The sequence below is a fragment of the Anabas testudineus genome, chromosome 19 (genome assembly GCF_900324465.2).
Source record: "Anabas testudineus chromosome 19, fAnaTes1.2, whole genome shotgun sequence".
Taxonomy (NCBI): domain Eukaryota; kingdom Metazoa; phylum Chordata; class Actinopteri; order Anabantiformes; family Anabantidae; genus Anabas; species Anabas testudineus.
Genome location: NC_046628.1, coordinates 7,800,452 through 7,821,937, shown reverse-complemented (window position 1 = coordinate 7,821,937; position 21,486 = coordinate 7,800,452). Strand labels below are relative to the sequence as shown.

General features: G+C 39.9%; 2 protein-coding genes across 2 annotated transcripts; one reads left to right on the top strand and one right to left on the bottom strand.

Annotated features, from left to right (window-relative positions):
- ift140 (intraflagellar transport 140 homolog (Chlamydomonas)) lies at positions 1 to 21,269 on the bottom strand. The gene is made up of 30 exons (XM_026351043.1): positions 21,150 to 21,269; positions 20,498 to 20,659; positions 20,132 to 20,353; positions 19,757 to 19,878; positions 19,536 to 19,666; positions 18,958 to 19,133; positions 18,501 to 18,592; positions 18,317 to 18,423; positions 18,034 to 18,176; positions 17,706 to 17,909; positions 17,517 to 17,589; positions 17,294 to 17,385; positions 16,984 to 17,111; positions 16,698 to 16,815; positions 16,406 to 16,527; positions 16,175 to 16,310; positions 15,855 to 15,986; positions 15,037 to 15,269; positions 4,443 to 4,620; positions 3,858 to 4,048; positions 3,656 to 3,751; positions 3,416 to 3,548; positions 3,133 to 3,276; positions 2,816 to 2,944; positions 2,447 to 2,629; positions 2,146 to 2,349; positions 1,836 to 2,048; positions 1,276 to 1,442; positions 1,015 to 1,156; positions 1 to 884 (listed from the first exon to the last, which is right to left on the bottom strand). Exons 2-30 carry the CDS (start codon positions 20,642 to 20,644, stop codon positions 705 to 707), a joined length of 4,338 nt encoding a protein of 1,445 aa, XP_026206828.1. The 5' UTR covers positions 20,645 to 20,659; positions 21,150 to 21,269; the 3' UTR covers positions 1 to 704.
- Positions 5,459 to 12,769, top strand: tmem204 (transmembrane protein 204). The gene is made up of 3 exons (XM_026351137.1): positions 5,459 to 6,629; positions 7,529 to 7,684; positions 11,363 to 12,769. Exons 1-3 carry the CDS (start codon positions 6,380 to 6,382, stop codon positions 11,605 to 11,607), a joined length of 651 nt encoding a protein of 216 aa, XP_026206922.1. The 5' UTR covers positions 5,459 to 6,379; the 3' UTR covers positions 11,608 to 12,769.
- Positions 21,270 to 21,486: the final 217 nt, after the last annotated feature.

Sequence of the window (21,486 nt, the reverse complement as noted above, 5' to 3'; positions counted from 1 at the left end):
CACATTATGTTCTGAGTGGAAATCGGCCTAAAAATATCAGAAATGGCTGCAAAATACCTTAGACAGATAAGTTGGGACACGGAGAGGCCATTTACAAAATTATACATTAGTTGAATAAAAAAAATAAATTGTACCGAACGCCTGTGGATCTCATTTAATCCCAACTCAATGACAAACTGCACAATCAGAGCCAGATTTAACATACACACATCTCAGTCTGAAGAAGGCAGCAGTCTGTTAAGAGCCTCTTAACTCATGATGTAAGGTACGAAAGAAGAGCTGCATTATAAAATAAAAAAATTCCTTTCTGCACACGATACAAGAGTCATTTGTGTTCAACATTTTGAAAATATTTAACTGTATATAATTTAGATATAGATAGAAAAGTGAAAAAAATGACACAGGTTTACTGCTGGATCCTCTGGTGTTGATCTCTTCCTCTTGGTCCTCAACCACACTGCATTTTGCACCGTCAAAATAGTATTTTTGAGGTTATGTATCCTCCCAGGCCTTAATAAGGAATAATGGTGGCTTTTAAACAGTCTTGTGTGGTGTTGCTGTCATTTTGTCCTTCTTAATTTCTTTGCCTTCACTCCACAGTGGTTGCTCACTGTATAATAAGTGCCTTCTTTTAACATACTACATAAAACGCAGACTCTTTATACACATGAATCAAGAATATAACATTTTTTTATGAGACAAAGTTAAGATACACTTAAGTCTTCCTCCACCTCGTCGTCCTCCTTCACATTGGGACCAAGGTCGCCACGATCCAAGTGTACACCCATTTCTTTTTGCAGGGCCTCTAGGCTGGTCTGACTAATGTAGTACCGAACATTCTGTGTTGGCAACAGCTTCTGAAGCTCCTCCAGCTTACGATAGGCCTGGAGAAGAAGAATAGAAGAAAGCAGAGAGCTGAGCTTTCAAAAACTCACTAACATTTAGAGTCAGACAGTACTTTACTTTGATTTAACACATTAAACTGTTAAGATACCAAAACAAAAACATAGTTACCACTTGGAAGTTGCCTTGCTGACAGTGGTGCTCCACCAGGAAACCATATGCATCCCCAATCCTGACAGCAGGGTCCAATTCTGGCTCCTCTAGGAGGGCTTCACATAACTGCACCGCCTCATTAGCATCCTCCACATACAACCTGCAAATAAACGAGAGAAGCTCAAAACCTCATTAAGACCAGAACCAGACAAAAAAACCCAACAAAAACTCTTCTGGAAGAAAAAACACAAAGAGAGCAAATACGAGCTGTATTCTTACCTGCGTGCATGCACAAACTTCTTGATTAGGGTGATCTTATGCTGCAGGTTAGCCAGTCTTACTTCCTGTTGTCCACTTAAAGTGTCTTTTGATTTTGAAAGACATTTGGCAGCCTCAGTCAAAGCATCCAGAGCCTTCTCATAGTTCTGGTAATCATCAATTTCCACCTTGGTTACAAGACAATGGTTACAAGAAAGAACTCTTATTTACTGGCTTTTTTTCACACTACTGAACATTTACTAACACATATGGCTTTACAAACTAATACAAATAAATGTCAGTAAATAAACCCTTACAAGCATTTTACAAACATTATAGGACAGAAGAGTTAAAAATTTATTTTCTTTTTTTTTTCATATGTTGTATATTAAATATTATTTATTACTACAATGTTGACTCTTTTCAATTAAAAAAGGTTCTGGTGTGAGTTTTCTCATACAGAACAAATTTGCTGCCATGTTACCATTATATTTAAGAAATACTAATGGAAGACTTTAAATGTCTATATATAGTGTCAGTTCATAACAAACTGACTTTTGTGTGTGGCGTTCGTGCCCTACCTGAGCACAGGCTTCATAGAAGCCAGCTAGCAGGTCGGGGGCCCGGCCTTTAGTGTAGAAACCAATAATTGTCTTCAGTATCTCTGGATTTTTCCGCCAGTCCAGAGACTGGAGGTAGTTGGCAGCCATGATAAAAAGCTCCTTCTGACGACAGACATTGGCAAAGAATACTATTTTCTCTGTGTCACCTGACTTAAGAAGTGCCCTCATTGCCTGTTTAAAAAAATACAATACAACATTATTAAGCTTTCAAAGACATATCTTACAGTAGATGTAAAGTCACAATACTAACTACAAACTACATTATTACCTTAGGCTTGTTGCCTGCCTGAGTGTATTTCTTGGTGGCCAGGTGATAATTGCCCTGACGCATGCAGCAGTCAGCTATCCTCTCAAGCAGCTCCTTGCGGACCTCTTCAGACAGCTCTTTTGAGTCCGTTAGAGTCATTCTCTCTGCCAGCTCCTCTGTGATAGTCAGGTTCTGACTTACACACAGCTCCAAGGCTTGATGGTACTTGATGGTAAACATGCATGCACACATGTAAAGACATGCATAAGTAATGTAAAAACATACACATTTCTACATTTTGAAATGTGTCACCAATGGTTACCTTCTTAGCTGCCACCAGCAGGTCCACAGCCTTCTCATACTGAGAGTGTGTGATGAAGAAGTCAGAGCAACGTGCCAGAAGAGCTGGGTCAGAGTTCTCATCTAGATCCTCTGCAATCAGTTGAAGTGCAGAGAACTGTTGAGTGGCAAAGGCCAACTCTAGAGCTTTGGAGAAGTAACCAGCCTACAACAGAGAAATAAAAATAAAAAAACATACTGCTGAAGTTCTGGTTCATGTCTTATGTGTCTTGTGATTTTAAATGAAAACTACACTGACAGAGCTTTGTTTATAATCCTGTTACAATACTGCCACCTTGTGGAATGATTCTAAATATAATCTCGGTCATTCAGAAAAACAGTTGTGACAGACCTTGTGGTAGAGTGCCACAGCTTGGTCCATGTGCATGCCTTTCTCTTCATAGTAAGAGGCAGCCTCCATCATGTCCTCTGGATTACTGAGTAGAGCCAGGTTCATCAGCTGGTCATCCAGACCGTTCTCCTGTATGAACAGAACTCTTAAAATTAAACAGAGAAACTAAACCTCTACAGTAACAATGAATGAACAAAGAGAGAGAGAAATATCTGAATTATTGAAATGGGGCAATTCATACATTGATAACTGTAAGTTGTAAATTGAGTTTTCAGGCAGATTAACATATCAATGGGCACACAACACATTTACTTTACCTTACAGAGTCGTATGGCATTGTTGTAGGCCTGGGCTCTTGTGTAGAAGTGTACAGCTTGTTTGATGTCATCATGACCCTCATAGTGTCTGGCCAGGTGATATGATGCTGCTCTGTCACCTGTGTCATTGGCTATCTCAGATGCCTGACATGAATAAATTCATTATTGCATTTGATTTTGATTGTATTTAAGGTCTAGTTAGCGCTCTAAGTAAACTCAAAACTAAATATATGATATGATCCTTAAAACTATTATCTCATGTGTAACACACAATATTAGTTACCTTTTGAATGTTTCCCATGTAACAGTGAACTCGTACTAGGGACAGATAATCCTGGGCACGTTCATAGAAATGCAGTGCTGAATCCATGTCTGACTGACTCTCCAGGTACTGGGCCCACCACTTATAGATGTTCCTGGATTGATTAGATGAGGGGACAAACAAAGCATGTATTATAATGGTTAAATGTAACTTATAATGTGCAGCTCTTCCAATTACCAACAAAAAAAACTCAAGGCTTACTTGTCTTTCATTTTGTCAACATAGATCTTTAGAGATGATGTGTCATCCTGGAGCATTCTGGGCACCTCCACCCTGTGTGTGTCTGAGTGCTCATAACTGGAACAACAAGATTAATAATCACACTGTGTTTCCATTTGCAAACACTAAAAAACACAAACATTATAAACTACTTTATGGATGACATCAAACAAAAGTGTCTTACTATACAATGGCCTGGTTCTTGTCACCCATGGACTCTAGATATTTGGCATAACTGTAGTAGGTTGTGCGGAGATGGATGCGGTCATGGATTTCAGCCGTCTCCAAAGCTTTCTGCCATTGGCCAGAGGCCTGATAGAAATTGTTCAGCAGATCATAGCGTTGACAGCACTTGTATAACTTTTCGGCATCTTCCTGTTAGATAGGAAAGATTACGGAAAGATGAATGTTTTCAGTTGGAAAATCCCATGGTCTTTGTGTGGTGAAATGCATGGACCTAAAAAGAGGACATATTATTTGTAGCCGAAGGATGTGGCATTAAGTTGGACTATGACTTTTCAGTTATTTGCAGAAATAAATATCCTCTAACTGGATGCTATCAACTGGAGTGAGGGAATGGCTGTTGTGATTGTGTAGTGAAAGTGTTGCGTTTGATCTGCTTTATAATATATGTTTTCACATGTCCCATTTCAAGTAAAGTTATTCTAAATTACTCTTCATTTTCTTTAAAGTAGTCCATAATGAGAGAAGTGGCCTGACTTCAAGTAAGGTTTGTCTCATCAGTCATATAGATAGTTATAAATCTTACCAGCATACCAAGCTGAATAGCCAACATCGCCACTTGAGCCTCTGGCTCGGGCTCAGCCTCCGCCTCCTTCAGTGCTTTTGCTGCCCTGGCATTTCCCATATTCCCAAGGCACACACGTGCCACATCCAGCCGGCGGGTTTTCACACACATCCGTGCCATGTTTTCCCATACCGCTTTACTGAAGAGAAAGATAAGCAGCTTGTTTGCAAGGGTGATGTCTGTCTCACACATCTTATTTTATTTTCAACAGGAAAAAATAGTAGTGCATATGCACAGTATGTAAAAGTGACAGAACATAAAGTAAAACATGTTGGTATACTGTAGGTTCCAGTAGTTTCTGGTTTAGGTTTAGTTTTCATACTTTAAACCTGAAAACCTTTATTATTGCAACATTTGTTACCATTATTAGCATAACCATACAAGAATGTGAACATGACCTTTCCTCTAAGTGAGGCATGTTTTTCTATCCTTGTCTTTCCTTTTTTTCCTTTTGTCTTGCTGACGTAAAACCAACCCCTCTGCCCCTTTTCTTTTGCTTCATTTCCAAATTTAAAATTCCACAGCCATCTGGTCTCTATTTGCGTCTCCTCCCTCCTCTTTGCTTTAGCTGATACAGATGTGGGCTGTTTATTAAAGTTAGGCAACAGGAAATAGCCCAAATCTTTAGGGGCCCTGCTATAAGAGGTAGAATGGACACTGAGGGAAGTAAAAGAAAGAGCAGCAACCGCCAGCCAAAATCATGCTCTGTATGGTCACAGAACCTGATAACAAAGAGCGAAATATTTTTAAATACTCAGAAAAGTGAAGCCTGCTGCACACAGAGCGGCAAGATCTAGAGAGCCAGAAAAAGAAAGACAAGAGAAGGAACAGGTCTACATTTGGCCTCTCTTCCCATCCTCTTTTCCTCTCAGGAAACACATCCTGTTGCTGGCGAACTGCAGCCAATGTTTGTTGCACACGAGAGAGGGGACTTTAGCAAACGCCCCCTGGGCTCCAGACAAAAGAATACACAACAGTGACGTCTAAGAGGGGGTCTTTTGGACATTCTCTCAGACAAACACTGACACACACATTTAGAGTGAGCATGAAGGAGGGAGCTGTCTGTTTAAAGCTTGCTACAGTTACAAACTGATGTCTCCGACTATGACAAACTGCAACTCCCCCACATTTCAACTCTGACCTCAAGGATTTGCAGAGAAGCAGTGGGTGTGAGAGAGAGAGAAGAACAGAAAAAAAGCACGGGGAGGTGGGCTAGACGACGTCTTGTTCCAATCAGGCAGTGGGGTTAGTTGAAAACTGTGTTGGTAAACTTAAGCAAAGCCACTAATGCAGCAGCTAACATTGCTGTCTGGAGAATGCATGCTTTTTTGCATGAGTACTCTTATGAAGTCAATGTGAGGTGACTCAAGAGAAACGAAAGAAGAAAAAACTATTTACTGCATACTCTGAGAATCAGCTCCACATGCAGAAGCCAGACCTGTGTAAAAGAACTGAACAACGGTAGAGGAGAAGGTGAAGCAAAAAAGGGAAAAAAGTGTGAAAACCAAGCAAGGAGCGAGATCCACGAGTTAAGCTGCAGTCAGCTGGAGCCAGTGGAATGGACCCAGGTGCCAGCTGGATTAACCCCCACGTGCCTGCAGTGCTGTCTGAAGAGGAGGGCTGAGGACTACTGCAACAACAACCAACTCCTGAATGAGGATGAATGGAGATGTTCTTTAGCTAAGCCTTAATAAAACACTCTTGCCAAATCCACCTCTGTGAGCTGGGACAGCACAAGCTAACAGCTGGAGGAGGTGGAGAGGAGCCACGGGGTCCATAGCACTACTGGTGCTACTGCCCCAGACGAGAGGCACGGGAGCGGGCAGAACAGTGAGAACGAGCAGGGGCTGGAGGAGGAACACGAGGGAGGGGGAGAGGTGGCGGGCGTTGGGCGCCGCATGGCCGTGCAGAGGCTGGTGGCAGTGGCGGTGGCAGTAGCCCTGCTGTCCCTTGTTCTTAACAATGTTGCAGCCTTCACCTCCAGCTGGGTCCTGCAGCACCTAGAGGGTGGACGCAAGCGAAGTGTGGGATTGTGGAAGATGTGTCCCACAGGTGGAGAAAGGGGGCAAGGGGAACAGAGGCAGTGTGAAAGCCTTGTTTGGGGCTCTGAGTATGCAGGCTACCAAGAATCCCGCAGTACTGTCAAGTGTAAGTATTTATTTTAATTCAGATTTGAAGTTTATAATAAAACTTTTATTTCTGTCTGCTTAAAAACAAACAGAAAAAGAACAAACAATATTAGTGCATTTGTGTCTAATCGTTCTCTCGTTATACTAGCTGACTAATATGTTAAGATGTCAACAAAAAGCAAACACAACTGTCAAGTTGGAGTCATGTTTTTCATTTGCTTTGATACAAACGGCAGAAAACATAGTAAAAAAGTAAATGAATTCTAATCTTATAAGCTAAAAATATCATGTAAATCAAAATATAAATCAAAACACTGAGATCATTAGATTAACAACACTTCCTGATGAACTGGATATATAAAATACATCCATAAATTAAATCAGAGTGCTTCACTTAAGGTTTATGACTTTCTGATGTACTGCTGTAAACTTCAGTCCATAGCAGAAAGCCACGGATTTACTGTTCAATACATCTGAAAGTCAAATTCATCTTTTTGGAAATCGTGTTGCCAACAGCATTTGTGTAAGAACCAAGTCTGGATAAGCATAAGGCCAAGTGAGGGTTGTGATGGATTTATGTACTTAACTTAAGTAAGCTCCATTGAGAAATTTCCATTCATGAACAAATCTGGGAAGTGCTTAATGTCAACTTGCCAGCTTTACTGGGCACAAGGGGCAGCTCTGCCTAGTAATGTCTGACACAGACGTGCCTCACGTCTTGTAGTAAAGTAGCAATCATGTCAATGTCACCTTCCAACAAATGCTTAGTTTCCTGTTGGAGTACAGCATACAGACATATTATCAGAATATCCAAACATCAAGGTTTATGATTTAATCACTGGCTTTAATCTAGCTAGTTATGAATGCATTTAGATCATAGTGCATGAAATATGACAACTCTTCTTCTGGTCCTTCAAGTGCAGTTTGACATGATGCGAGCATGTAACCTGATGGCGACGGTGGCCCTGACTGTCGGTCAGCTGATTTTCCTTCTAGGCCTGATGGGGCTGCCTTTCATCATGCAGGAATCACAGTGGTGGGAGGAGGCCATCGCCGCACTCTTTCAATTAGCCAGTGAGTACCAGCCTTCCTACAGTTTGTTTGTTTAAATTGTTTTGCATTGGCAGAAAGACCTTTTGTTTTGCATTTTCATAAGAAAGGTCTGCTAGTAATTTCGGGTAGCCGACTCTCCCAACATAAGGATCTTTCTAATATTGCATGAAGACACTTCTGAAACAATAGATATTAAGGGCTGAAGAGAGATAAAAATAGGGAAAACTGAGAAAACCAGAAAATAAAAACAATGGCAGCCTTTTGGGACATGACTAAGTGCTGTCATGGCAACAATGCTCCTCCTCACACCTAGCACCCACTGTGCCACTGTAAGAGTCGGTTATCATGGCCTGTCCTAGTGCCCCTGCAGGAGAAGTGTGTTGTGCTGTGTGCTGTGGCACATGCTATAATGGCAGCAAGAAGGGGATCTGCTGTGGGTCTATATTTAGTCTAAATCCAGAATCCATGGGCCAGAGCTGCAGCGAGCCAGGGAGCGACTTTTGGGCGCCAGGATATCCCTGCTCAGGACGAGGAAATGTCTGTAACTACCTGTTATGCAAACCCCCAAGCTGAAGAAGGAAAAAGCGGGGAGGGGGAATGGACGGGAAAGACAGTTTTGACCAAAACTGTGTGTTTGTGTGTGCACTGGCAGGTGGGGTTATGTACATGCATTTTTGTGTATGTTAGTGTGTGTGTGTTGTGATTGTGTGTTTATAGTGTGTTTTGGTAGAGGAACAGCCTGTGGTACACACAACAGCACAGTGGGAATTGACTCTGTCTAGATAAGCTTGACTAGCTTTTATGTCTGTGTTTATAAAATGTCCAAGAGCAGTGGCAAATAAAGAATCTCCTCTTTATTGTTAGAGTCTTCGACACACAGTGCAGCAGGGATAAGGGCTTTTATCTAAAGACCTTGGTGAAAGGATTGAGACCCACCCTATATAACTGGATTTTCCAGTATCAGACAATACCACCAGTCAAACCTCAGTGACAGTGTCTCACTAAAGCATAATTAATGAAGACAATGGCAAAACATAAATATTTCCCATCCCCTAAATCTGTATCCCCAAAATGGCCTACAGACACATCTAGCTGTTCTGCATTTAATGTAGTCAATATAAGCGAGTATATTAAACTGTATACTATTTTCCAAAACAAAAGTGCCAAAGTAGAAAAATAAACTACACACACCTATTTCCCTGAAATGTGAAAATAACAATCCTTTCTTTGAAAATGCGGTCTTACAAATCTACTCTCTTACCATAAATGGTCAACAAAGCTGCTGACTGATGAAACAACATTTATCTTGGCAGATGGGATGTTCCTAACCAAAAATGGAAACGCTCAGAAGAATATAAGTGAACTGTAAAACAATATGATTTATATTAGACATCATGTATCATCTGAATAACACAAGAGAAGTCTCTTTTATTCTGAATATATTGTGTATTTAGCTGTTTGATGTCTACAAATTTATAATTTGTATAGTTTTGCAAATATTTAGTCATAAACCAAAGTAGTGGATGTATAAGAATTTGGACTTGATGTTACATTTGATAAAAAGTTAAGGGGTTGCCAAAGTTATTCCAAGTCATGAGAGTCACACAGTACCACTGATAATGTAGTTTTAACTTTTTCTAATGGTAGACATGTTATATTATAAACAACCAAAGGTATCACCTTGAGCTAAAATAAACACTGCACTATACATAGTGCTGACTATAAATAATCTAGATGAGAAATTAGAAATGCATTTCCCATTCAAAAACCCATTCTCCATTCTCACTTTAGACCTCCCACACTGAGCCAATGAATGGGCTTCAGTTCTGAATGAATGGAGGTATTTTTACCCATCACCCTCTTTCTCAGGAATGTTTTCATTTTCAGTTGTGCCAAAATGCTCAGCTATTGCAAGCAGAGAGTAGAATAACAATATGCAGTTCCATTCACTGATATCCCAGCAGCAGCACACATTTGGCCTCTACATGCCTTGAGACAACTCTGGAATGTATTTTGTGAATGAACACAGCTCTAACATGTCAAAAGTCATGACTGCAGGTCCTGTGGCTCTGAGAAACATTTTCTATCATTTTGATGAACTGGCAATTGGGGGGTTCACTTGAGATCTAACAAATCCGTCTCAGAAAGACACATTTTCCCAGAAGTCTGTGGCACAAGAGATTCCTAGTAATAAGGAAGGGATAAAGGTTTGAGCACAACATCCAAGCAGGCTAGTTACTCTAATCAAGGCTGTGCTCTTTAAGAATGAACTTAAAAACTTTACTAGCCGGAAAGAAAACAAACCGCCTAAATTATTTCCAAGACCTGGTCTTCAGATAACACTTGTTTAGATTTTCTCTATGACAGATCATGTCAAAAGTCCAGCAAATATATTAACCTCGAAGCTTAGGGTGTGTAGAGCAGGGAAGGAAGGAAGGATGGAAAGAGGAAGAATGGGAAGGAAGTTTGACAGATAAGTCTGTGCCAAAAAAAGAGGTTCACACAGCCCACCCAGGCTGAAACCTGGACAGGAGTTATTCATTTTCTTGAGAAAGGAGCCAGATAGGTTAAACACGAACAGGCTTAGCAAACAGCTGCATTCTTATAGGTACACACGGTGGTAGACACACAATGATGCACAAATACAATTACTCACATCCTCACTTAAAACAATGACCGCTATCATACTGTAAAAGTGGAGCAAGAAAGACAAATGAACTCCCACCCTTGGTGCTGCTGACTGCTTCAGGAAACAAACTGATTCACGTCCTAAAGCATCAACATCTCTATTTCCAGTTATTATTTTTGGTGCCTGTATTTTTACCACAATGGATGAAGCAAGGTTTCATACGTGAATTATTGTTAAACTAAAAGCGATGTCAGCTTTTGTGTGCAACTCCAGTGCTGATGTGTGTGGGCTATAGTTAGTGACTAAGTTAACAAAAGTAAATAACCAAGAAACACCATGGGATTGAAGACCAAGAGTTCCTCATTGCATTAGTTAAACTACTGTAATTCAAAGAAGTTAGACAATAAAACAACCTTTCCTGAGCATATACTGTAATCATGCTCTGATATTTTTACTCTGTTGGAAACTTTGTTCTTGAGATCAGATGTTCTTCCTAGGAGGATACAGATTCCCCAAGTCAAAGGCCACACACAGAGCTCCCGCTGAACTGAATATAGAGCTACTATATATATATATATCTATATATATCTATATATATAGATATATATATATATACATACGCTTTCTTTAATGGATGGATGGAAAAGTTATTTCACTCCATGCTTTGTTTAAGACTGCCTGAAAAGCTGGACAATTTTTAGCCAAGCAAGTCCGTAAAGAAACACCCAAAACACCGTTAGCAATCGTGATGTCTGTACTGTTCCTGTGGTTTGCAGGAAATGTATTAACAAGTATTTCATTGAATGTCAAAAAAATGGCACAGACATTTATGTCACATGAGATAAATTGTAATCTGGTGATTATGTCACTTTGCTTTTTGACTAGGGCAAACATCATATTAGAATTTGGATTTTACCTATATTCTATCAAATATCAGGAAAACATTTATATTTAACGTTAGCAAGCTAACTCTATCAACGCATTAGACTGGAACCTCACTCTACAGTGGGATGTTGTTGGCCTCAACATTTTCACTGACTAAAGCCTTTTCTCTGTGTGCATCTATACAGGTTTTGTGCTGGTGATTGGACTTGTGACATTCTACAAGATTGGGCCCTACACACACCTATCCTACTCCTGCTACTTGGACATAGCTGCTTGCCTGCTGGCCACGGTGGCTGCGGCCATGCTTATCTGGAACATTTTACACCGTCGTGATGACTGCCTTGCACCTCGAATCATAATCATCAGTCGCTCACTGGCATCACCTTTACACCCACGTCCAGACAATGACTACGTGGAGTCACCTTGTTGAGCCGTGTGATGACACAAGCCAAGCTAATCAGACTGTGCTGTCAACTATTCATGTCTTAACTAAGCTAGGTGCCTCTGATGTGACTCTAAAGCAAGGAGGACATTCCTGTGGCTCTACAATGGCTGGACTAATATGTGTCTGCAATTATATTTCACAATTTCTCCCACCATAAACAAAGATATGACAATTCTTAGATAGAGAAGTCACACATTTAATTTAAACTAATCTACAATACAGCCCTAAATATCCAAACATATTAAAATACTATATGATGTTTCATTAATTCATGGTTGGGTGAGCTAAAGAATAGCTAAATATACAATTTGGACTAAGACTGTCTTACATGACACATCCTTCTAATGCAAAGATCAAGCTGGAACTTGACCTATTTTGATATATGTGCACTTATCAAATGGCCTCCATAATTATGAATTGGAAATTATGAAAGATGTTGAAAATATATTACCAGGATACCTCAAATTTGTTTTCATCATTTTAAAGCTTATTACAATTGTGATACATATGAATGATATATGTTGGAAATAAGCACGGCAGGCAAATTCAACCTCATCTTCGATTGGGCCTACCTAAAAGAGTGGAAATATTTAATTTTGAAATAGCAAAATCATTTTTTTGGATGAATATATACTTTACAATAAGAATAAACATGAAAGCCATGAGGGAATATTGTCAGTTTATGAGTTTTTTTCCACATAAATATTCTTCCTTTTAAAAAAAGGAAAATAAAAAAGTGTTACCTGCCAATTCATGTATGTGATTTGATTTAGATTTTTTGGCGTATTATTAGCTGTAACTGATGGTAACAAACATTTTCACAATGTAATGCATTTTGAAATGTTTTACACATTTCAATATTTATGTTCATTTTTCACAGTGCTTTTCATATGAAACTCTGCTTGCTTGTGGTACATACAAATATATATATATATGTGTATACTTATTATTTTATAAATTAATATAATATAGTTTTGTAGAAGAGGAAGAATAGTGCCCACACTAGTAATGGTATTATTGTGACCATATCCTACCTTTGCATAGAATTCCGGGCTGTTTGTGGGTTTTCCATGTTGCCAAACATAGGGGCACATTAAAATAATAATATATAATGTAAATTCAATAAATATATTGGTAATTATTCAAAGCGTGGTTGCTGTTGTTGTTGTTACTGCCGCTATTTAGGTGTCTGACACCACACCTGGCATATGGACAATACAGAACTTCATTTCTAAATTTCAAATGTTAGATATATTCTTGACAAAAAGCTACCAAAGGGATAGGAGTATGATATAAAGAAGGTACATGACAGAATAACCGAAAGTGACAAACCAGCTGTATATTGCTTTATATGTTATATGCAATAGCTACATTTAAACTCCAACGCTGCTATCACTTTAAGTAAACTGACCCCATACAGCTGGCTGACAGACAGAAACAGCGCCAACTATCCTGTGTGAACATGCATATAAATATCTGTATTCTATACAACTCAAATTCTAAGTTCAGGATATGTTGGTACTCCTTTCACTGAATCCACCATACAACCGTACTCTAAACTAATGTGAACCACAGCCAATTATGATGAATACGACATCATATATCAGTCGATGCTTCACCCCGCAACATTTCCTCTGCTGTTTTTGTTAATGATGGAAAGAGGGAGTTTTGCTTTTGAATGCAGTGGCAAACAGACGACAGGAGAAAACTTGCATTCAAATTGGCAGATAACCCTACAGCATGTCACCTAAAGTCAAGGACAGCATGAATGACAGGAAGTAGCAGAGTCTGGACTGAATAAAGACATTCCAACCTGTATTTGACATGTGGCTTTGGGATTTAGATGCTCTTTAATACTGAGAATATCCGTCTTGGATAAAGTACACTATAACTTTTATAATTTTCTCTATTTGATTCATAAGTAAAACCCCACTGATACAGCACAGAAAAACCTTAAATACATGTGAAAGATTGAATAAAAACTAAAAGCTTGAATTCTGGATCACCACCCAGTTTGACATTTAAGTAAGAAAATCTTTGTAAAATGAGAGCACCATAGAGACACGTCCCAGAAGATACAGGTTACTGCTGCAGGAAGTACATATTCCTGTGGGTGGAGAGATGCGGGAATCGAACACAATACTAATCTATAAAAAAATGAAGCAGTAGTAAAAATAGCCATCAATGAGTAACTTAGTAAAGCTGTCATCAAGCCTATTAAACCTTGTGGAATATCCGGCCAGTAGGATATGCTTTTCCCGTTTGTTTTTATTCTGTTTTCCCATTTGCGTAATGTTTGTACGTGTAAAAGCAACACTAATTGAGAAATCAAGTGCAATAAATCACGTACTGTATTCTGCTGCAGATGATATCAGATCTCTTCTGCATTTAGATTTTCTCACGAAACACAGACACACGCGGGAGTGGACACTAACATCCTATTAGCGAACTAATTCAATGTTTGCAAAAATGGAAAGTGCATTCCTTTTGGTCCAAACTGGCAGGGAGAGCTCATACAGTATGTGTGTGTGTGTTTGTGTGTATGTGTTTACAAAAGTACATCCCCTCAGAACACACCCGTACACTAACAGAAACAGTCACATATATACACATTGAAGAGTTCCTTCCCTCAGCAGAGAAACAGAAAAAGTCCTTAATCATGTCCTGTGTTTAAAAATCTATTTCATGTACTTTCAACCCTAAAGTTTTGGCTTTGGTGGATCTAAGCTGATCTTAGCAACATTGTTTGAAGTAGACTGCTACATGTAGACTAGGTTTAAAGTGTAAAGTATTGCATTCATTCATTCATTATGTGTATAATTTAGTAATTTAAATGTATAAAAAGAGCATTTTAAACCTAAGGTCATAGAAATATTGATCTTAACAGTCAAAGCTGCTGAAATTAGGGGCAAGTGGTAACGATTTCTTGTTCTCAAAGCAAGTCAAATGCAATTAGTTATAGCTTTTTCAACACAAACCTTGTAGAGCATTGTGAGAAGAGTCAAGGTTATAGTAACAATGCTATCCCTGAGGTCTTTGAGTAGGCTTTGAACTAAAGCCCCTGTGAAAAGCATCAGTGAGGGATGTGATGACAGTGATCAAATAGGGGGATGTACCTACACTGGCTGTGCTATTCAGTATGACTGCTCTCTTTGCAGACACAACTTGGCTAACACATAGATGGTATAGACATATGGACCCTGTTTACACCTGCCATCACGGTGCCTCCCAGGGGATTGGATCACATCACTATATACACCTGTACATATGCATCTCCAAGGTGTCTAGCAGACCAATTGTGTCTAGATTTCACTACTGCTGTGTCATTAACACTGTAAGATCGAAAGCTATGTGTATATAGCTATATTCTGATAAACAGCCCTATTTCAATAGCAGTCATCAAGTTTTCTCTACCTCTTAATGAGCTTGATTGACTTGAAGGCTTCATCCATATCACCGGTTGTCAGGTAGAAGCTGAAGTTGAGCATAGCGTCACGGGTGGTCTTCTCACAGTTCTCCAGGCCCACAAAGTCCCTGAGAGGTCGTCTGGACACCATATGTGGGAAATGGGCAGGTGTACCTCTGCTTGGGTGGGTCTGGTGTGCAGGTGCTGAAACCTCTGTTAACCCCGGATCGCTTTCACCAGGCTGAGGAGGGTTAGAACAAGCTATCAACGCTGGCAACCACGTCATTCAGAGCCAGAACTAATGAAGTGGGATCTTCATAATTAAACCAATAAAAACATGGATGGTGGGGAAGGGGGCAGGAGGCAGACCAATGCAAACATCAACAAAGAATCACAGAAGATAAAACTGGCATTGAGAAGGTGCATTAGGAACCAGACACAGACTAATAAGCTCAAGATACTTCAGGGATGCACTTGTGCTGCTGATGTTGAGCATCCCCTTTTTCTTTTTGCTTTAATGCAGCACAAGGCATACACAATCACAGTTAGTGGAAGCTGGGAGTAAAGAACATAGAAGCTTTCTGAATGGGCTGAAGACACTTACTTCTGGTTGAAAGACCCCACCCCTCCGAAATAATATCTGGGGTGTGTTAAACCAAACACATAGAGTTTCACATGAGAATAGTGTTGGGTATAATAGATTTTAGAAGAAGAAACTCAATTTTTCAAACAGCCAGTCCATAACTTTGTGAGGACAGTCCCCAGATGCTATATAAAAAAGACTGAAGAACGACTCATCATGCTAAACAGTGTTTTCCATCCTCACCTTACAGCTGAAATAATAGTAGGGCACATCCAGAGCAAGAAGAGCTTGCAGGCCTGCAGGTTTGGGGTAACAGTCCTGTAGGAGGAGCCCATGCTCCTGCGTGCAGAAAAGTGTCATCACTGACACGTCCACCTAAAAGGAAGTAAGTTAACGTGTTATCAACTACTTTAAAATAATTTAACAAGAAATCACTCTCTGCGGATCTACAATAAATGATTAATTCTACAATATAAACCCCTTTTTGGAGCTAGCAGTTTTAGCGCCTTGTGTTGCTCATTTAGCTGTCCAAGTCTATCTCAATATTAAACAGCAGTCCTTACCGTATCCAAGTAACTAGCTGATGATGATTCAGAGCTGATTGGCACTGTCTCACAAACAAAAAGACGGGGGTCACTCTCATCCCAAAAGTGAGATACAGGACACCGCCCATTGAGCTCTGTCTCCTGAAACTGTGGCCTGAAACACAAAAGAGCAAAGAAGGTAAAACACAATCACATAAGAAATCCGTCCATGGTTAGAATACAAGGGCAAATACAAGCTACACCAGTTACCTTTCACTTTCGTCTTGTTGTAAAATACCACTGGAGGGTCTGCCAGTGAAGAAGTCAAAGTGTGTCAGAGTATCCATCTCAACATCATAAAAGTACACTTTGTGATCAGGTCGCCCATTAACCTGAGAGGAAAAAGTTTATTTCAGTTCAGTTAAGAAAACTATTCACTCTTACAGATCCCATTTTCAGATGCTGAAAATAAGCAATACTTCTGGCTCCAGTTATAAATATTAGTGTCAGCTGAAAAGCTTTTCAAAATGTGAAGTGTGACTACTTCATGCCGTCTGTTTACCTGAGAGATGAGGATACTGACTTGGCTGCCGTTGGCGTTACACTTGACTGACCTCAAGGCTCCTAAATTGGCAATCTCTTCGGTCAGGCTTTTAGCACTACAGTGAGCTTTGGCATCTCTGTAAAGACATAAAGTGACATTGACAATGTTGCACAAGAAAGTGATGAAAAGAAAAACTACCAGTGAACAGAAATGCATTTTAATACAGGATATGGAATATCGTCAGCACTTCTTTAAATAACTTGAAATGGAGCAAGTTATATCAACATCCATAGTGACACTATACCTTCGAGAGAGGTCAAAGACTTTGATATGTGCTGTGTCTGTGCCCACAGCCAGGTAAGACTGACACACACTGAGAAGGACAGGGTTGCCCTCTGCCTTAGAGAAAGTTAGCAGTTGCTTCACAGTACCCTAAAGAAAAGACAGGAAAAAACATGGCTTGAGAATTAACTAAATTGATAACAAATACAACTTGCCTGTGTGTTTAAGCATTAAAAATCATTTTTAATACAACAGTAAAACAATGACACCAGTTTGTCTTTACTGCGTTTAAATTAATATCACATAGCAGATTCAAAGACAGGCAAACATACCTGTGGCGTGCGGATCTGTACCCTGTTAGGTTCCACAGTGTAGACGTTCTCACCATGTACGGCTACTACATTAGAGTCACAAGTAAATGACCCTGGTACATTTGGGGATGTGGAAGAGGCAAAGAGAAGGATACGTTGAAAAGGAGAGATGAACACAGTTTCCCAAGTGTCACCTCTGCGAAAATGCTGTAAGGATTGTTGACTAAGTTTCTAGTGAGGGTACCTGTAATCCGGAGGACTGTCCCTGAAAGCTCATACACAGTGACCTGCTTGCCACTCCATACTGTCACTGAGTCCTGTTAGCATAACACAATACAATGATATAACATTCATCAGCACACTTTTACAGAGCAGTTTAGTATTTCGTCTTAAGCACAGGGAAACATTTTCCCTATCTAAACACAACATTTACCTTGGTAACACACACTCCCTTGATGTGCATGTCAGACTGCAGTGAAGCCCGCATTCCTGTTGAGAACTGTGTGATGCTCAGCTGGGTTGGAGTAAGCTGCACTGCTGCCACCTGCTGGCTAAAGTGGGCAGACATCACATGCTCACACAGGATCATCACTGTGTTTGAGTTGTTTGCCGCCAGCAGATTCAGGCTGGAGCCCCACTGAAATGAAACATCTGAGTGAACTTTCCGAGCAGGGTACAATACATATGATGTTAGGAATATCAATTTTATATTCATAGCATGTGACTGATTATTCATTTATGAATAACAGAACAGACAGTACCTGTAGATGCATGATATGTCCCTCTATTTCAGTGGGTGTCTGTAATTTCCACTGGGCCTTGGAGTCACCTCTACTATTAGCTGGCAGCACCACCATCCTCCACATTGCTATGCGCCCATGGCTGGTACCAGCTGCCAGGATTTCTGAGAAAGTCACAATGTTTTACACATCTCTAGTAACATTATAGAAGGCGTAATCAATTTATTAAGTTCTAAGTTTTGAGATATATATCCTAAAGCAATAAAATGAGGGGTTTAAAATGTACAAAACAAATATTTCACACCTTTTCCAGCACAGTATGAAACACAGTTGATCATCTCTCCTCTCTCAAAGCCCAGAGACTCATCAAGAGACAAAACATAGTTGTCATCTCGCTCCAGGTCCCACAGCCTAAAAAAATATAGGAAGGGGACATTATTCATGTTTCAAATGGGTGTGCATGGGTGTATTACCAACCAGATACTGACCTGATAATCTGTTCTCCTGCTGCGGTGATGAGGAGGCTGTTATCTGTCCAGACAATGTCCACATTCTGTCCACTTCTGCTACTTAACTTCACCTTGCATGTAAACAGTTTAAAAAACAGTATTAATTGCCAATAAACAAAACAGATATAATATGTAAATACCGAGTATGAATTCCAGGAATGTAATATGGTATTTAGCATTACATCAATGTTGATTGTATTGATGAATTTCTGTATAATCAATCAGGGCAAATAAATCTAGAAGGGAGTTACCAGTCAAACTTTTATGAGCCTCCAGTGTTGATCTAAATCCAGATATCCCTCATAAGCAAAACTTTGTCTACAGTATATTATTTCTCACACTAGGGATCTACAAATATAAACATAAGCCATAAAAATAACATGGTCTTCAAAAAATTCAAATAAACTGTATCGTTAATTATTGTTGTCTACAGTACCTTCATAAATTCCTGGGCACCTCCCTCAGGTCCCAGACTGTATTGTGACAGCATCAGAGTTTCTGTGATCACAACGAGGGTCTCTCTCTTCTGAAGGTAGAACAGTTTCTTGATAGCACCTTCCACACTGAGAAGTGTGCTTGTCTTACAATGCTCATCGACACTGTGGACCTTTCCTATACATGAAACACAACATTAATGAATTAAAAAGGAAGATATTTATTATAGGGGTGTTGTACTGGTTCCCACTGTTGCTTTACAGCTGTAGGGACCCGGGAATCAATTCCACAGGTCAGCTGAGTGCCTTTCTGTGTGGAGTTTGCATGCTCCCCCTATGTCTGCGTGGGTTCTCTCTGGGTACTCCGGCTTCCTCCCACCGTCCAAAGACATGCAGTTAGAGTTAATTGCTAACTCTAAATTGCAAATCCAAGTTCAGTTGCCAGTGAACAGTAATTTATGGGATTAACAATAGTATGCATTACTGTTAAATTTCATGCAATATGTGTTTAAGGAAACATGGTAACATTATAGTCAAAAAAAAAAAAGGCTTAAAATATATAAAACAAAAAAACAAATACCATCTGCAGTGCTGACATAGAACGCAAGTCCCTCCTGTGGACCCATCTTGAGAGGTGCTCCCTTCCAGCTGAACATGTCCAGGGCACTCTCATCTCCATTCACAGATGCCCGGGCTAGCATAGCTACATCACTGCAACAAAGTTAGGCTCCATCATCAGCAATAAAGTTTTTCACAACTTTTTCAATATAATTTTACCACTAAGGATAACCAACTACTTACTCCCCAGGAGAGGCAGGTTTGAAGATGCAGTACGTTAATGGTTTGTTGTATTCATGCTTTACTAGATGGTTTCCTTGAAGTCTCCCTCTAGCATCCACCTTCCATACTGCTAGAGCTCCAGTCTGTCAATAAATAAGTATATTTATGCAATATAACAAAAATGAAAAGGTCATTTAAAATTACTCAGCTAAGGTTTGTGCTAAGGTTAATAATCTAGCAGCCGTGGGAAACAAATTTCCCTTAAAAATACGTTTATCAATAACGGTAATCAGGCCCATCAGCATATTAACAGGCTACAGATTCATCAATGTATAGATAGGAAATTATATTAACATATGTTTCAGAATGTTTGTATTTACAGTCATTGCAACACACCTGATCACCAGTTACCAAGCGGCTGCCTGAGCTGCTCCACTCCAGGAGAGTGATAGAAGCTGTATGTGTGTTGGGAAGGACTGTTTGATCTCCAGAGGGGTGTGTCAGCAGCACTATCTCTCCATTCTCCCAGCCTAGTGCCAACACTGGCTTTGTGGGATGCCAGCGCAGCACTGTGGGCTGGTGAGAACGTTCTAAATGGCAGTTCTCCACATACTCTCCCTGTATATAAACAGAGACATGGATTAATTCAGGCACGCAAAATACTATAATTGATGATATTCTCACAGAGTGTATATGAACAAGATATGAGAAAGTGTTTTTTTCTTTCTGTGCCAGTGATCATCTGCAAAACCCAGTGTTTACCTGCTGCAGGTAGAGGTCTACAGTGCCTCCAGATGTAGCTCTGTTTGAAGCCACAGCCAGTACGGGAACAGCTGAGTGCCAGCATATCTGAGAGGGCACATCAGTGCTCTCAGGGGCCTCAATACGGTGGTCAAAATACACCGCCATGTCCCCAGTGCTCCTCTTTGGTATAAGAAAGAAGAAATGTGGGTTAAATCGCCAATACAATAGTGGTTATTGATTAGCGATTTATTTAGTTTAATGTTTTCTATTCGTTGTGCAGCGTCATGTTTCTACTTCTACTTTACTGTTGCAGGGTGTAGCTAATTCAAGCATCATTAGTTAATTAACTGCACAAGGTACCCTCAAATAGCATCTAACAGCTAGCTTAGTGATTCAGTTAGTTGTGCACGCTATTTTCAGATAACATAGGTGCAGTTGGTTCACCAATGGATCCAGATCAACAGTGCGGATCTTTACGATTCACAATAACATTAATGGCGCAAGCTGGTAACTTTTAACGTTAATAGCGTTATGTGACAAATCATCAACGCGAACGCCGAGTTATCTTTAGCTGCTAACATTAGCTAAGCTAGCTAAAGTTAGCTTTCACTGTGGCCCTTTCTACCATAGATAAAAGATAATCGTTTTATTAAATAATTTGAAGACTTACTCTACTGTAATTGTCTTCAGGTTACTGCCGACGTAACTGTTTAATGCTCGTCAAAACATCCACCGTAACTTATACTGATGTTTTGTCGCCTCCTGAGTGAGCATGAAGCGTCTCTCCTAGTTGCCCCTGACAACCTCGAAGGCAGAACAGGAGGCGGAGCTACGGAAAACAACGAACGTAACCCGAACAGTTGTCGGAAGTACTGTGATGGATCAGGTGACAAGAATATAAAGTTTACCAATTTCATTTAACAATTCAATCCAATGAATTCCAGTTTGTTATACACATCCCTGTAAAATTTGTAAGATATGCCCAACATTTTTTGAAATTTAGATTT

What these genes read in the sequence shown, in the direction of transcription:
- tmem204 (XM_026351137.1), top strand. Translation starts at nt 6,380, where the DNA reads ATGGCCGTGCAGAGGCTGGTGGCAGTGGCGGTGGCAGTAGCCCTGCTG. An exon ending in ATCCCGCAGTACTGTCAAGT is followed by an intron (nt 6,630 to 7,528) that starts GTAAGTATTTAT and finishes TGGTCCTTCAAG; the next exon opens with TGCAGTTTGACATGATGCGA. An exon ending in CGCACTCTTTCAATTAGCCA is followed by an intron (nt 7,685 to 11,362) that starts GTGAGTACCAGC and finishes GCATCTATACAG; the next exon opens with GTTTTGTGCTGGTGATTGGA.
- ift140 (XM_026351043.1), bottom strand. Translation starts at nt 20,644, where the DNA reads ATGGCGGTGTATTTTGACCACCGTATTGAGGCCCCTGAGAGCACTGAT. An exon ending in TTCATACTGTGCTGGAAAAG is followed by an intron (nt 18,177 to 18,316) that starts GTGTGAAATATT and finishes TGACTTTCTCAG; the next exon opens with AAATCCTGGCAGCTGGTACC. An exon ending in CAACAAGACGAAAGTGAAAG is followed by an intron (nt 16,311 to 16,405) that starts GTAACTGGTGTA and finishes TTTGTGTTTCAG; the next exon opens with GCCACAGTTTCAGGAGACAG.